Below are 12071 nucleotides of genomic sequence, written 5' to 3' on the forward strand. Positions count from 1 at the left end.
ATGTAAACAAATCAATAGACATAGAATGTAAACATTAAACCCTTATAACGTTTTTTTTTGCATTATAAATAAGTTAATTACCCCGTTGCAACGCACGGGCATTCAAACTAGTAACCATTAAAGAAGAGTTAGATAAGTCCCGTGATTTTCACGGGAAACTAAATTAGTTTTCCATTGAAAATGCTCTTTCGTTTGTTTAAGTGCTTTTAATGAAGATATGACGGTTTAAATAAATGTATAAATAAATAATACACAAATTCTTGTTTCAGAAGGATCATTTTCGTCTTTCCAAAAAAAGACGGGATTTAGTGACCCTTTTATGGTTAATATAACCATAATGGTCCAGCTAATTTTACAGCTTATGATAATTTGTTGTCCAAAAGTGATCACATTTAGCCGTAAAATAATCTCAAAATTCCATCTTTTTTAGAAAAGACGAAAATGGCTCGTCTTAAGGTACTCTACACCTCATACTCGGGTTTTAACTTTGAGACTCTACATGGACTGAGTAACACTAAATATTGTACAACACAAATCAAGGGAGTTGATAGTTGTCCCCCTTTCATGGATGCGCATGGCAAACCCCAAAAACATGCAAATACTACCCTGCTAATATACACCGACTCATATTTGAAGTCTAAATAAGATGATGGATGTGTAGTTGCAATAATATGCCACTATCCCATGATGCTCTTACGTTTTTCACCATGGAAACTTGTCAATTTGTTTAACCTTGGACTTGTACTTGTCTACACTTGCTGTTATCCCAGCTTCCACCTCAGAGTCAATAATCATCTTCATAACCCCTTTCAACTCCGCGACTTTGTCATCAAGAACCTTGATGGAGTTTATGCTCCTGCTACCACCACCTTGCTCAACTGCACACATTTCAGGCGTCTTTGATGCATCTACCCGGTTTAATTCCGAAGCAATGTGCAGAGTTTGATCAAGTTTGTCACATAAGAAGCCCACTTTCATGCCTAACAGCTCGAACCCATTTAATGTCGTCTTCCATGTTTGGAGATCCTCGATAGAGGTAGAGGAATCACATGCTTTAATGGCGTCAGCAATGTTTATCGTCTCTAAAATGATCCCGATTATTAAATTGCAGTTCATGCCTTTAAGAAGATGTTGATGCAAGAAAGAGTTTTGAGATAGGCATAGTTCATAATACTTGTTTCTGTTGGAAAGTGAGAACTTGGAGTCAATTACTAAGCCATCAACAGCGATGTTGAAGTTGTTGAAATCTTTGATGGATTCAAATTTGATGTCGGAATCTGAGAATCGTATCCCATCTAGGACTTCGGGTCCTAGATCATTGTCACTGTTTCTTGGAGATGCTGAGTCCATTGGTGGGCTATCTTCTGTATGAAGGACCTTTTGGGTTGAATGTCCTACTTTTTAAAGGTATTACCACAATGGAAACAGAGATATCAGTATAACTATGCAGTTCATCATCTATCCATTCATGTTACTCAAGTGTCAAACACGTCTATTCTGGAAAAAGTTTTTTCATATTTTGGCCTAAATCAAGTGCTGCCAAAGTAAAATGTCAAAGTACAACAACTACAATAGAAAGAGTCAAATGAAGGGAGCAACCTGGAATCATTTGTCCCGCACCAGTGTCCAATTCTAAGACCCCTACTGCTCCATCAACTTCGTTTACTCTATCTTCTCGAACGATATAAACCTGAAAAGACATGGGAAAAGTATTTAAAAATTTACCAAGTACCAAAGGAACAAAAGAGCGAGTATAAGAACAACATTTCCGTTTCTATACTACTCAAAACCAAAGCCTAACGCAGTTGCCATCTATGTTACTCAAACTTGTTTAGAAGTATCTGACATGGCTGCGTGTCCAAGTGTCTAAGATGAGGTGTCCAAGTGTCATACCTATTGTCCAAGTGTCGAGTGTCGGACACGCGGAGGAAATAAGAAGAGTCGGAGTAACATAGGTTGCCATAATAGTCAGAAACGTAGAATAAATAGCAGTCTAAAATGAGGTGTCCAAGTGTCATATAGTCCTTCCATCCGAAAATGATTCTCTTAGTTGCGTTTTACACGACTAGTCGACTACCAATATTTATAATGAAATAGTGAAAAGTAGATAGGAGTAAAGTAAGGAGAAGGGAAAGATCACATGGGACAACTCCAACAGGTAAGCAAGAAGATCCCTAAAAACCAAAATTTAATGTTTTCTTAATCGTATCTGTAAGCTATGAAATAATTTGTTTCTTGCGTGTATCTGGAGTCGTATTTTTCAAATGCAAATCTAGCAACAGACTCGAAACAAAGAAACAAACAGTTTGTTTCTATCTGTCTTTCTTTCCGAATTTCATACATGAATGCTAGTATGCTGCATCAAGTGGCCATGTTTTTTCAAAATTCAAATATGCTGATAAGGTATAATTTGTTAGCAAAATATGGAGCAACTATTACTTGCCTTAAATGTTGTAGGGCCAATCAAATGAAAGACCAACACATCTCCCCTCTGTAAGGCATATTGTATGGCGTACCCCCTCCAACCAGCACTTAGACCATACTTGCGAGCTAAATACTTGGTATTGACTTGTTTTCCAGCTTCATCGACCAACACTATAGTACAGTCCTCTTTTGGTAGATTAGCATTACAGAATTTTCTGGGTGGATGCTACACAACAGAAAACCGAGAGGGATCAGGACGTCGCATTAGTATACAGTATGATATAAACCATACAGTGTTTGACAAGTTTATATAGTGATAGAAACGAGCTGTTTTCTAACCATCCAAAAAGATCCTGATACATTTGATGGAATCATCATCTTAACGAAGCTAGGATATGCTGCTGAAAGATTTGCCTGAATCTTTATTGCTCGCTCCATAGCACTCAACTTCTCTTCAGCAGGTGGCTCCACAAATTGAGTAATCCTTCAGAGGAAAAGATATACATAAATGTAAGTTTTTGTTTGATGGATATGAAGTCATGTGAAAAGGAAGGGCAAATATATTTGGCCAACTCACATGTTCAGGCTTCCTGGGTTAGCAGAAGCTCCACTCAAGTTCTCATCATTCCTAGAATCATTGCAGGTCAGAATTTTCTATTTAGTACCTCCATGACATTCTTTTTGCTTAAAAGCATTAAAGAAGATGAGAATAATGCATAAATGGCTGAATGAGAAGGCCCAATAATACATCGAAAATGAGTGTCGCAAAGGCTGCCGACCATGGTGGTGTAATCCACTATGTTGAAAATACGCGGAGGCTGTTGCTAGATATTTCTAATGAAAATTGTATTGTATATACCATGATATAAGAATTGCAATCAGTTACTGAGTCATTTTGCTATTTTACATAATCACAGCTAAAATTAGTAAACTGCTGGCTTCGTTAAAAATAGAAAATGAGCAATAACTCGGAAAATAATATTTAGTGAACCCTAAACTCGGTTATATAAGGTGTCGGGCAAATCATTTGTTTCCTGAATATTACAATTTTGAAGTACAAGTGCCTCGTCAATGACATTAGACAGTTGAAAATAGTGAGGGTTATATTATACCTGTTTTCCTGCTTAGGTTGAATGAAGCATTGCTTTTTCCCATCTTGTTTGGAGTGATGATTAAAAAGGACCATTGCTCGCTTATTACTGAAGAAAATTTCAATAAACATGAGCAATATCGGAAGAAACTGGTATATAGCACATGTAATGTTATGAAAACCAACCCAATAGTTAGTATACCTTTTGTACTTGGTTTGAGTGGATGAAGGAGTAGCTGGTATGGCAACCTCGTCCAAGCCACAACGAGAGTCCTCATCAACATCTCTTACAGGGTTGGTGCTATATCATATTATAATTGTGATTTGGTCAAATCATCATACTGAAACATATGTTTATGCTCAACTAACCTTGAGACAGTTTAATTTTTGGGAATCATCAAACAATTGGCGAAATCATTAGTTACCTTACAAAGTACTATGAATTAATTAATTACCTATCATTTTGCAATGGGATCACGTCAGTAACCTGACAAATATATAAGTAAACAATCAACACAAATTCAATCGATACAAGCCAAGTTGAGTATGTAAACAGTAAACTGTATAAATGATGGACGCGCTACTAATATTTGTCAAACCGTCTCATTTGTAATCTAACTCGTCAACTACAAAACCGTGTTTCTAACAGATATTGCCGCGCCACCAATTGTACCTTGAAGTCTTGAATTGGTGGTTAAGAGTTATCCTCTTAACATTGGTAAAACAACCCACCCTCAACAATAAATTACTGAGTAAATGAAGTGAATTTTCGAATTAATTTTCAATTTACGTATGCCACACCAACTACAAATCTTGCCTCTCTCACTAATCAGACCAATAACAAAACCCCATTTATTTAACAACCAAGTCAATCAAAATAAATTTAAAATTTGGATTATATAAAATTTAAAAAAAAAAAACACACACACACACACATTTGTTTCTAAACAAATAATTTAAAAATTCTACAAAAAACCTAGAAAATACAAAGAACAATAGACTTACAGTTTTAGGGGTAAGAGAGTTGCAATTTTCGTCAGCATCGTCTTGGAGCATTGAAAGCCTTTGAGCAACAAGGGCCATTTTGTCTTCTGTCTTTGACATTGACCGTGTTTTTTTCTGTCAATCACAAACTTATAAAATCAACAACCTATTATTTCGAGGTGAGCGTCTTTCCTCTCAATCATTTGTTTACTTTTATTTAAAAATCTCGCTCATAGAAAAAAAAAACAAAAAAAAGGTAAATAATTGACCGGGTTTGACTTTTGAAGGAATATTGTTACGACTCTATTAAATATCAAAGCATGTCTAGAGAAAATATTTACAAAAACCCCAAACATTTTATACCGTTTAATCAAAACCCATGTTTAATTATTAATTATATTTATCACTAGAGATTAATTAACCCCTAACAAAGTAAATAACTAAATAGTGTGTGATTAAAACATTAGAAAAAAAAGGAGGAAGAGAATTACTAAGGATAAAGATGCAGAGGAATGTTTGGAAGCCATGAAAGTAGGTGGATGTTTTTGTTTTTGTATTAGTGTATCATTTATTGGAAGTAGTATATGGTGAAGAGACAGGAATGTATGGGATAGAGGGAGGGAAAATCACGAAGATATGGATTTGACCGTTGTATTTCAAATTTTGGGCTAGGTTTCGCATTACTTTGTGTTTGTTTAATTTAAACCTCAATTCTTGTATCAGATGGTTTTACGATAAATTTATTGTATCTAAAGTCATGTGTAGGGTAAGAGGAACCTCAACCGTCACTTTTCTTTTTTCGGCTAACTGAAATAGCGTGCGCAAAATCGTTAATATCACTGTCCTTTGAAAGAATATTAGTTGTAATAACGCGGGCAAAATAGGGGTATTTTTTTTTTTACTATAGTTAAGAACTAAATTATATTCTTTAGTTAAGGATCTTAACTTTTGCTATCTAACTTTTTCTACTTAATTAACTTGAATTCTGAATCTATAATATTGATTTTGTTAATTGTATGTAACCATTGATCACTTGTGAAAATATTAGTTTGTCCCAATCAATATTTACCTCTTTAATTCTTTAAATAGCCTAATTGAATGTAAATAAATGATTAAGACGAATGAACTAAATAATTTCTTTCCATTTTATCTTCAGCTACATAAAAAGGTTTTATCTCAAGAAATTACTCCTGCAAAAATGGTTTCATACATGTTCAGTATTGGAGTTGCAGATGTCAAATATTTTAGTTGGTAAAGCTATAGGGGGTGATACTCCAATTACTCATCATGAGCTCGGTCCAAACCCCGTCAGCATCAAAATGCGATAGTGGTGGGATATATGACTACACGAGGGAAGAAAATCAGTTTAGTAGAGGGCAGCAAAGTGGGAATATTTGGAGGATATATGACGACAAATGAACATCAAGATATTTCATATCAGATACGGAGTATCTCACTTTGAATACCAAGATATTTCATATCAGAAGGATTCACTAGAAAGCCAATGTTTCAGCATCATCTGCCCATTTGTGATATAAGCAATGTCCTGCAATACTGCCTTTACAAACCTAAATACTTGATATTTTACAGCACAAAAACTTCCTTTTCACCGGATGTGCATGGCAAACCCCAAAAAGATGCAAAACTACCCTCAAATCTTGGGCCAAAATAAGTTGATGGCTGACTTACAAATTGTTTCACCATGGGAAATTGTCAATTTTGTCTAATCTTGCCTTGTGTTTCTGTATACTTGCTGTCATCTCAGCTTCTATCTCAGAATCGATTTTCTCCATAACTCTTTTCAACTCTGCGAGTTTGTCCTCAAGAGCCTTCATTCTCCCGTTAGCACTACCTAGCTCAAGTGTATAGGTTTCAGACATATTTGATGCATCTAACTGATTTATTTCGGAAGCAATGTGCATAAGCTGGTTAAGTCTGTCACATAAGAAGTCCACTTTCATGCCTACGAGCTCGAACCCCTTTAATGTTGTCTTCCATGTTTGGAGATCCTCGATAGAGGTAGAGGAATCACATGCTTTAATGGCGTCAGCAATGTTTATTGTCTCTAAAATGATCCCGATTATTAAATTGCAGTTCATGCCTTTAAGAAGATGTTGATGCAGAAAAGAGTTTTGCGAGAGGCATAGATCATAATACTTTTTTCTATTGGAAAGTGAGAACTTGGAGTCAATTACTAGGCCTTCGACAATGATGTTGAAGTTGTTGAAATCTTTGATGGCTTTGAAGTTGATGTCAGAATCTGAGAACTGGATCCCATCAAGGACTTCGGGTTGATCAATGTCGCTGCCGCTTGGAGATGATGAGTATATTGGTGGGCTATCTTCCGTATGGAGGACCTTTTGGGTAGAATCTCCTGTTTTAAATGGCATCAATTATCAACACGCGGAATGGAGATATTAAGGCACTTATGTTACTCACACAACTGAAAGTTTCAAACACGTCTATTTCCGGACATTTTTTCCTATTTTGGTATAAATGCAGTGCTGCTAAAGTTACAAGTATCGAATAATCGATTATAAGAGGCAAATGAAGGGAGTAACCTGAAATTATTTGCCCTGCGCAAGTCTCAAATCCTAGGAGCTCTAGTGCTCCATCAATAGCGTTTAACCTATCTTCTCGAACGATATAAACCTGTAAACATAGGAAAAGTATGTGACAGTTTATCAAGTAATCATACTAGAGAAACAAAAGAACTACTCCGTATACTCCTTGAAACCCAAGCCTACAGTTGCTGCTATAGTAATCAAACCGAATTCGCTTTACACGCTTGCCTTTCAATCCTTCCATCCCAAAATTATCCTTTCAGTTGGAGTTTTACGTGGAAACCAATATTTATAATAAAATAAGGAATTAGTGCCTTCTTAATAGTTAATCGTATCTATAAGCTGTCTAATAGTTTGTTTCTGGTGCGTATCCTGAGTCTTGATTTTCAAATGCGAATCAAACAATCTCATACATGAATGGTAGTATGCTACATCAAGTGGGTCATGCTTTTTCCGAGTTCAAATTTCCTGATAAGGTATGCAGAGATACTAAAGCAAAATGCGGATTAACAATTTACTTGCCTTAAATATTGTAGGATGGATCAAATGAAAGACCAACACATCTCCCTTCTGTAATTCTTGATGGATGGAGAAGCCTCTCCAACCGCCACTTAGACCTGTCTTGTGAGCTAAATAATTCGTTTTAAATTCTTTACCAGCTTCATCAACCAACACTATTGTACAATCCTCTTTCGGAAGATTTTCACAGAATTTGCTAGGCAGACCCTACACAGCAGAAAACCGAGATGCACCAGTAAGTCGTGTTACCATACAGCATGATGTAGTGTCGATAAGTAGATTTGACAAGTTTTACTGTTTTCTAACCAGCCAAAATCCTCCTGATACATGTGATGAAAGCATCGTCTTGACAAAGCTAGGATATGCTGCTGAAAGATTTGCCTGAACCTTTGTTGCCCTGTCCATAGGTGTCGACAACTTGTCTTCCACAGGTTGCTCCGCAAAACTAGTTCTTCACAGGAAGAAATGAAAATATGTAAGTTTTGGTTCGATGGCGATTTTATTATATGAAAAGGGAGCGCAAATATAATGGCAAAGTCACATTTTCAGGCTTGCCGGGGTATTAGAATCATTTCAGGTGAGTTTCTTCTGCTTAGTGCCTCCATGACATCCATTTTGTGAGAAGCTTTAAAGGAAATAAGCATAATGCAGATCACGCATTAATGACTGAACGAAAAGGCGCAGAAAATATATAAAAAATGAATGCCTCAAAGGTTGCCGACTATGGCAGTACAAGGGTCCAGATAATTGCAACATTACCCTTATGTTTGAAAAATGTACAGGTTGTTTCTAGATGCTCGTAATGATAATTGCAGTGAAGTATTTCCCAGCCCTCACACTCAACTCGTATAAGAAGTTTATAGATGCTCGTAATGATAATTGCAATGAAGTTCTTAAGGAAGAAAAGGGACTAATCTCTTGGAAGGTAAGTCATATGTTTCCTGGATATTCGTAAGCAACTGACTTGTAACCAGGATTAGACAAATGAGAACACTAAAGGATTATGTTATACCTCTCTTTAGGTTGAATCACGCATTGAATTTTCCCATCTTGCTCGGACTCATCGTCACTTATGACCATTCTTCGGTTAAGACTGAACAAAATGCCGATCAACATAAGCACAACATTGCAATAAACATGGGAACTGACTAGTAACCAGCATTAGAGAAATGAGAACACTAAAGGATTATGTTATACCTCTCTTTAAGTTGAATCACGGATTGAATTTTCCCATCTTGCTCGGACTCATCGTCACTTATGACCATTCTTCTGTTAAGACTGAACAAAATGCCGATCAACATAAGCACAACATTAGCATATCTCATCTTACACACTGATGTTATACCTCCCATACTTCTTTCGATTAGATGAGGGACTGGATGGTATTACTATCTCGTCCGAGTCACAAGGCGAGTCTTGATCAAGGTCTCTAACAGGATTGGTGGCAGTGCTATATCAAAGATAATAATTGCGATTTGGTCAAATTATCATACTGAAACATGCATCACGGACGTTGATTAGTTTGTTTATGTTGAACTAACCTTATACAGTTTTGTTTTTGGGAATCATCGCAAATACTCGTTAACTTCTTCCTTGTCCCATGGGCGCTTTCACTAACAGTACAAACAATTGACAAAATCATTAGTTACCTTACAAAATTCTATAAATGAAATTCAAATTAGTGAGTTGTATGAGTTAATCACCTATCATTTTGCAATGAGATCACAGCAGTAACCTGATAAATATAGCAACTAACCTTGCACAGTTTTGTTTTCGGGAATCATCACAATTTCTCTTTAACTTTTTCCTTGTCCCATGGGTGCTTTCACTAACCATACAAACAATTGACAAAACCATTAGTTACCTTGCAAAGTTCTAAGAATGAAACTCAAATTAACGAAGTAGTATGAATTAATCACCAATCATCTTGCAACCGGGTCAAGTCACTAACCTGAGAAAATATATATAGCAACTAACCTTACACAGTTTTCTTTTTGGGAATCGTCACAAATACTCTGTAACTTCTTCCTTGTGCCATGGGTGTTTTCACTAACCGTTCAAACAATTGACAAAACCGTTAGTTACCTTACAAAGTTCTACGAATGAAATTCAAATTCATGAAGTTGCATGAGTTAATCAACTATCATGTTGCAACGGTGTCACATCACTAACCTGACAAAATATAGCAACTAACCTTACACAGTTTTGTTTTCGGGAATCGTCACAATCACTCTTTAACTTCTTCCTTTCCCCATGAGTGCTTTTACTAACCATAAAAAGTACAAAAGATTGACAAAATCATTAGTTACCTTACAAAGTTCAAAGAATGAAACTCAAATGAACAAAGTAGTATGAATTAATCAACATCCATGTTGCAACTAGGTAATGTCGCTACTCGCTAACCTGAGAAAATATAGAAACTAACCTTACACAGTTTTGTTTTTGGGAATCATCACATTTACTCTTTAACTTGTTCCTTGTCCCATGAATGCTTTCACTAACCATATACAAACAATTGACAGGATCGTTAATTACCTTACAAAGTTGTATGAATGAAATTCAAATTAATGATCAAGTCGTATGAGTTAGTTACCTATCATGTTGCAATGGGATCACGTCAGTAACCTGATAAAATATAAGCAAGTATGAGATTTTACTCAATAAAACCATGAACACAAATTCAATACAGGCCAAGACAAGTTACTCTAAGGTTTGATGTAATTTCATTGTCAGATAGTCTCACCTTGAGTAACTCTATTGTAGATTGGTTTTACCATTGTAGATATTGTATAGTACTGCAACTTGTTTCCATTCTAGTTCGATGCTTCTTTTTATCATGAAGTAATTATCGGGTAACGATGTTGTTATTTAGTGGTGGATTATGATGGAACAAAGCAAAATACTTTACGCTTGTTTTTTTTAGGTGAAGTGACCGTAATTTGATACAATTCTCAGCACGATTTATTTTCATTCTGGATAATCTGCTTGTATTGTTAACACATGGGCGCGGCTGTGTGTATCCATCTCCCCCCTTACCCCGCATTTTACAGGAACCCTTAGGGTGTGTTTGGATAGCAAAAGTGGAGAGAAAGGGAGGGGAGGGGGAATGAGGGAAGGGGAAGGGAGAGAAGGGAAGGGGAGGGGGAATGGAGTGTGGTTGTTTGAATACAATTTTCCTCCAAATCTTGCCCATTGTGGAGAGATTTTGATTAGGCTTGGAGGAGGGAAATTGGATCCCTTCAAATCTCTCCCCCTCCATTTCCCTCCACCCTCGTTTGCTATCCAAATAAAGGATTTTAAATCCTCTACTCTCCCTCCCTTTCTTTTCCCTCCAAATACCTCAATCCAAACACACCCTTAATGTAGTGGGGTAACGTTATTGTCATCGTGTAACACTAGAGTCTACAACTACAAATCGTGACTCGGCTACTAACTAGTTCCAACCACAACAACAAATCCCATTTATTTGACAATTTGATCAAAATTCCACATTCAATAAATTTGAAAAAGTGAATAGTCCATATAAAATCGAAATTGTAAACCCCCTTTCATAATCATACCCATATCGACCGGTATTGACACGGAAGAAAGCAATTGTTTGTGAATAAAATACAAGGCTTGAGGAAGCATAGACTTACAATTAGAGGGTTAATAGGGTTGCAATTTTGATCATCATCTCGGAGCATTGAGAGCCTTTGAGCAACAAGTGCCATTTTCTGCTCTTTCTTTAACATTAACTGCCTTTGTTTCTGCCAATCACAAACTTATTAAATCAACCTTTTTTATTTCTAAATATTACGCCATCTGACTCAACTGATTCTTTTATATTTGTTCAAAATTCGACACACGACCAAAAACGTAAAGAATCAGTTGAGTCAAAAACATTAAGAGCATCATCAAAGTATTAATTAAATAAGGGGGAAGAGAAGAGAAGAGAAGAGAAGAGAATTACTGAAGACAGAGATGCAGAAGAATGTTTGGAAGCCATGAATGTTGGTTTCTGCTAATTTTGCAACTATATATTTACATATATATTGTTTGATTGATGGAGGAGAAGTAATAAAGGAAGGTGAAGAGACAGGAAAGTATGTATATATATGGTTTCAAAATGGAAAATGAGGTAGAAATAGAGAGAGTCGACCGTTAATTGAAATTTCAAAATTTGGGCTATTATGGAGTATAGGTTTCTGCTTCCTAGACTTGTTGATGATTACGCCATTACTGTCAACTCTGTCAAGGTGTTTACCCCTTGTGCATAGATGTGATCAATCCAGAATTGGACTATTATACATTTTCATTTAACGGACGACGAATAAAGCGGTTAGTGGACTTTAGTGCTTTACTGGGTTACACTCCATAGTCCATATCCTCCTCATTCTCTTAAATTAAACTAATATGGATCCGTACAATTTGTAAGGTTTTTTCTAGTCTATAAAATATACTCCCTCCATTCAACTCCACTTTACATGTTTGCTTTATCACGTTTGCCA

The 12071-nt window shown here is 36.1% G+C and overlaps 2 protein-coding genes across 7 annotated transcripts; both read right to left on the reverse strand.

Annotated features, from left to right (window-relative positions):
* Positions 1-401: 401 nt before the first annotated feature.
* Positions 402-5124, reverse strand: LOC141606887 (B3 domain-containing protein Os01g0234100-like). 3 transcript variants are annotated; one of them, XM_074426252.1, is made up of 10 exons: positions 4990-5124; positions 4520-4633; positions 3970-4001; positions 3717-3815; positions 3537-3623; positions 3002-3052; positions 2764-2908; positions 2444-2650; positions 1600-1690; positions 402-1394 (listed from the first exon to the last, which is right to left on the reverse strand). In XM_074426252.1, the coding sequence occupies exons 1-10, from the start codon at positions 5023-5025 to the stop codon at positions 703-705; spliced, it is 1554 nt and encodes a 517-aa protein (XP_074282353.1). In that variant the 5' UTR covers positions 5026-5124; the 3' UTR covers positions 402-702. The 3 variants fall into 3 exon arrangements, with proteins under 3 accessions (XP_074282353.1, XP_074282344.1, XP_074282362.1); XM_074426243.1 differs by having other exon boundaries at positions 402-1397; XM_074426261.1 differs by lacking the exon at positions 4520-4633 and having other exon boundaries at positions 402-1397.
* Positions 5125-5863: 739 nt separating this feature from the next.
* LOC141606908 (B3 domain-containing protein Os01g0234100-like) lies at positions 5864-11838 on the reverse strand. Of its 4 annotated transcripts, XM_074426274.1 has the most exons (15): positions 11534-11838; positions 11220-11330; positions 10175-10206; positions 10007-10078; positions 9776-9847; positions 9559-9630; positions 9338-9409; positions 9123-9194; positions 8927-9031; positions 8779-8859; positions 8594-8674; positions 7888-8032; positions 7585-7788; positions 7060-7150; positions 5864-6872 (listed from the first exon to the last, which is right to left on the reverse strand). In XM_074426274.1, the coding sequence occupies exons 1-15, from the start codon at positions 11567-11569 to the stop codon at positions 6196-6198; spliced, it is 1923 nt and encodes a 640-aa protein (XP_074282375.1). In that variant the 5' UTR covers positions 11570-11838; the 3' UTR covers positions 5864-6195. The 4 variants fall into 4 exon arrangements, with proteins under 4 accessions (XP_074282375.1, XP_074282386.1, XP_074282396.1 ...); XM_074426285.1 differs by lacking the exon at positions 9559-9630; XM_074426295.1 differs by lacking the exon at positions 9338-9409.
* Between the last annotated feature and the right edge of the window lie 233 nt (positions 11839-12071).

This window comes from Silene latifolia, chromosome 1, assembly GCF_048544455.1.
Source record: "Silene latifolia isolate original U9 population chromosome 1, ASM4854445v1, whole genome shotgun sequence".
NCBI classification, from domain to species: Eukaryota; Viridiplantae; Streptophyta; class Magnoliopsida; order Caryophyllales; family Caryophyllaceae; genus Silene; species Silene latifolia.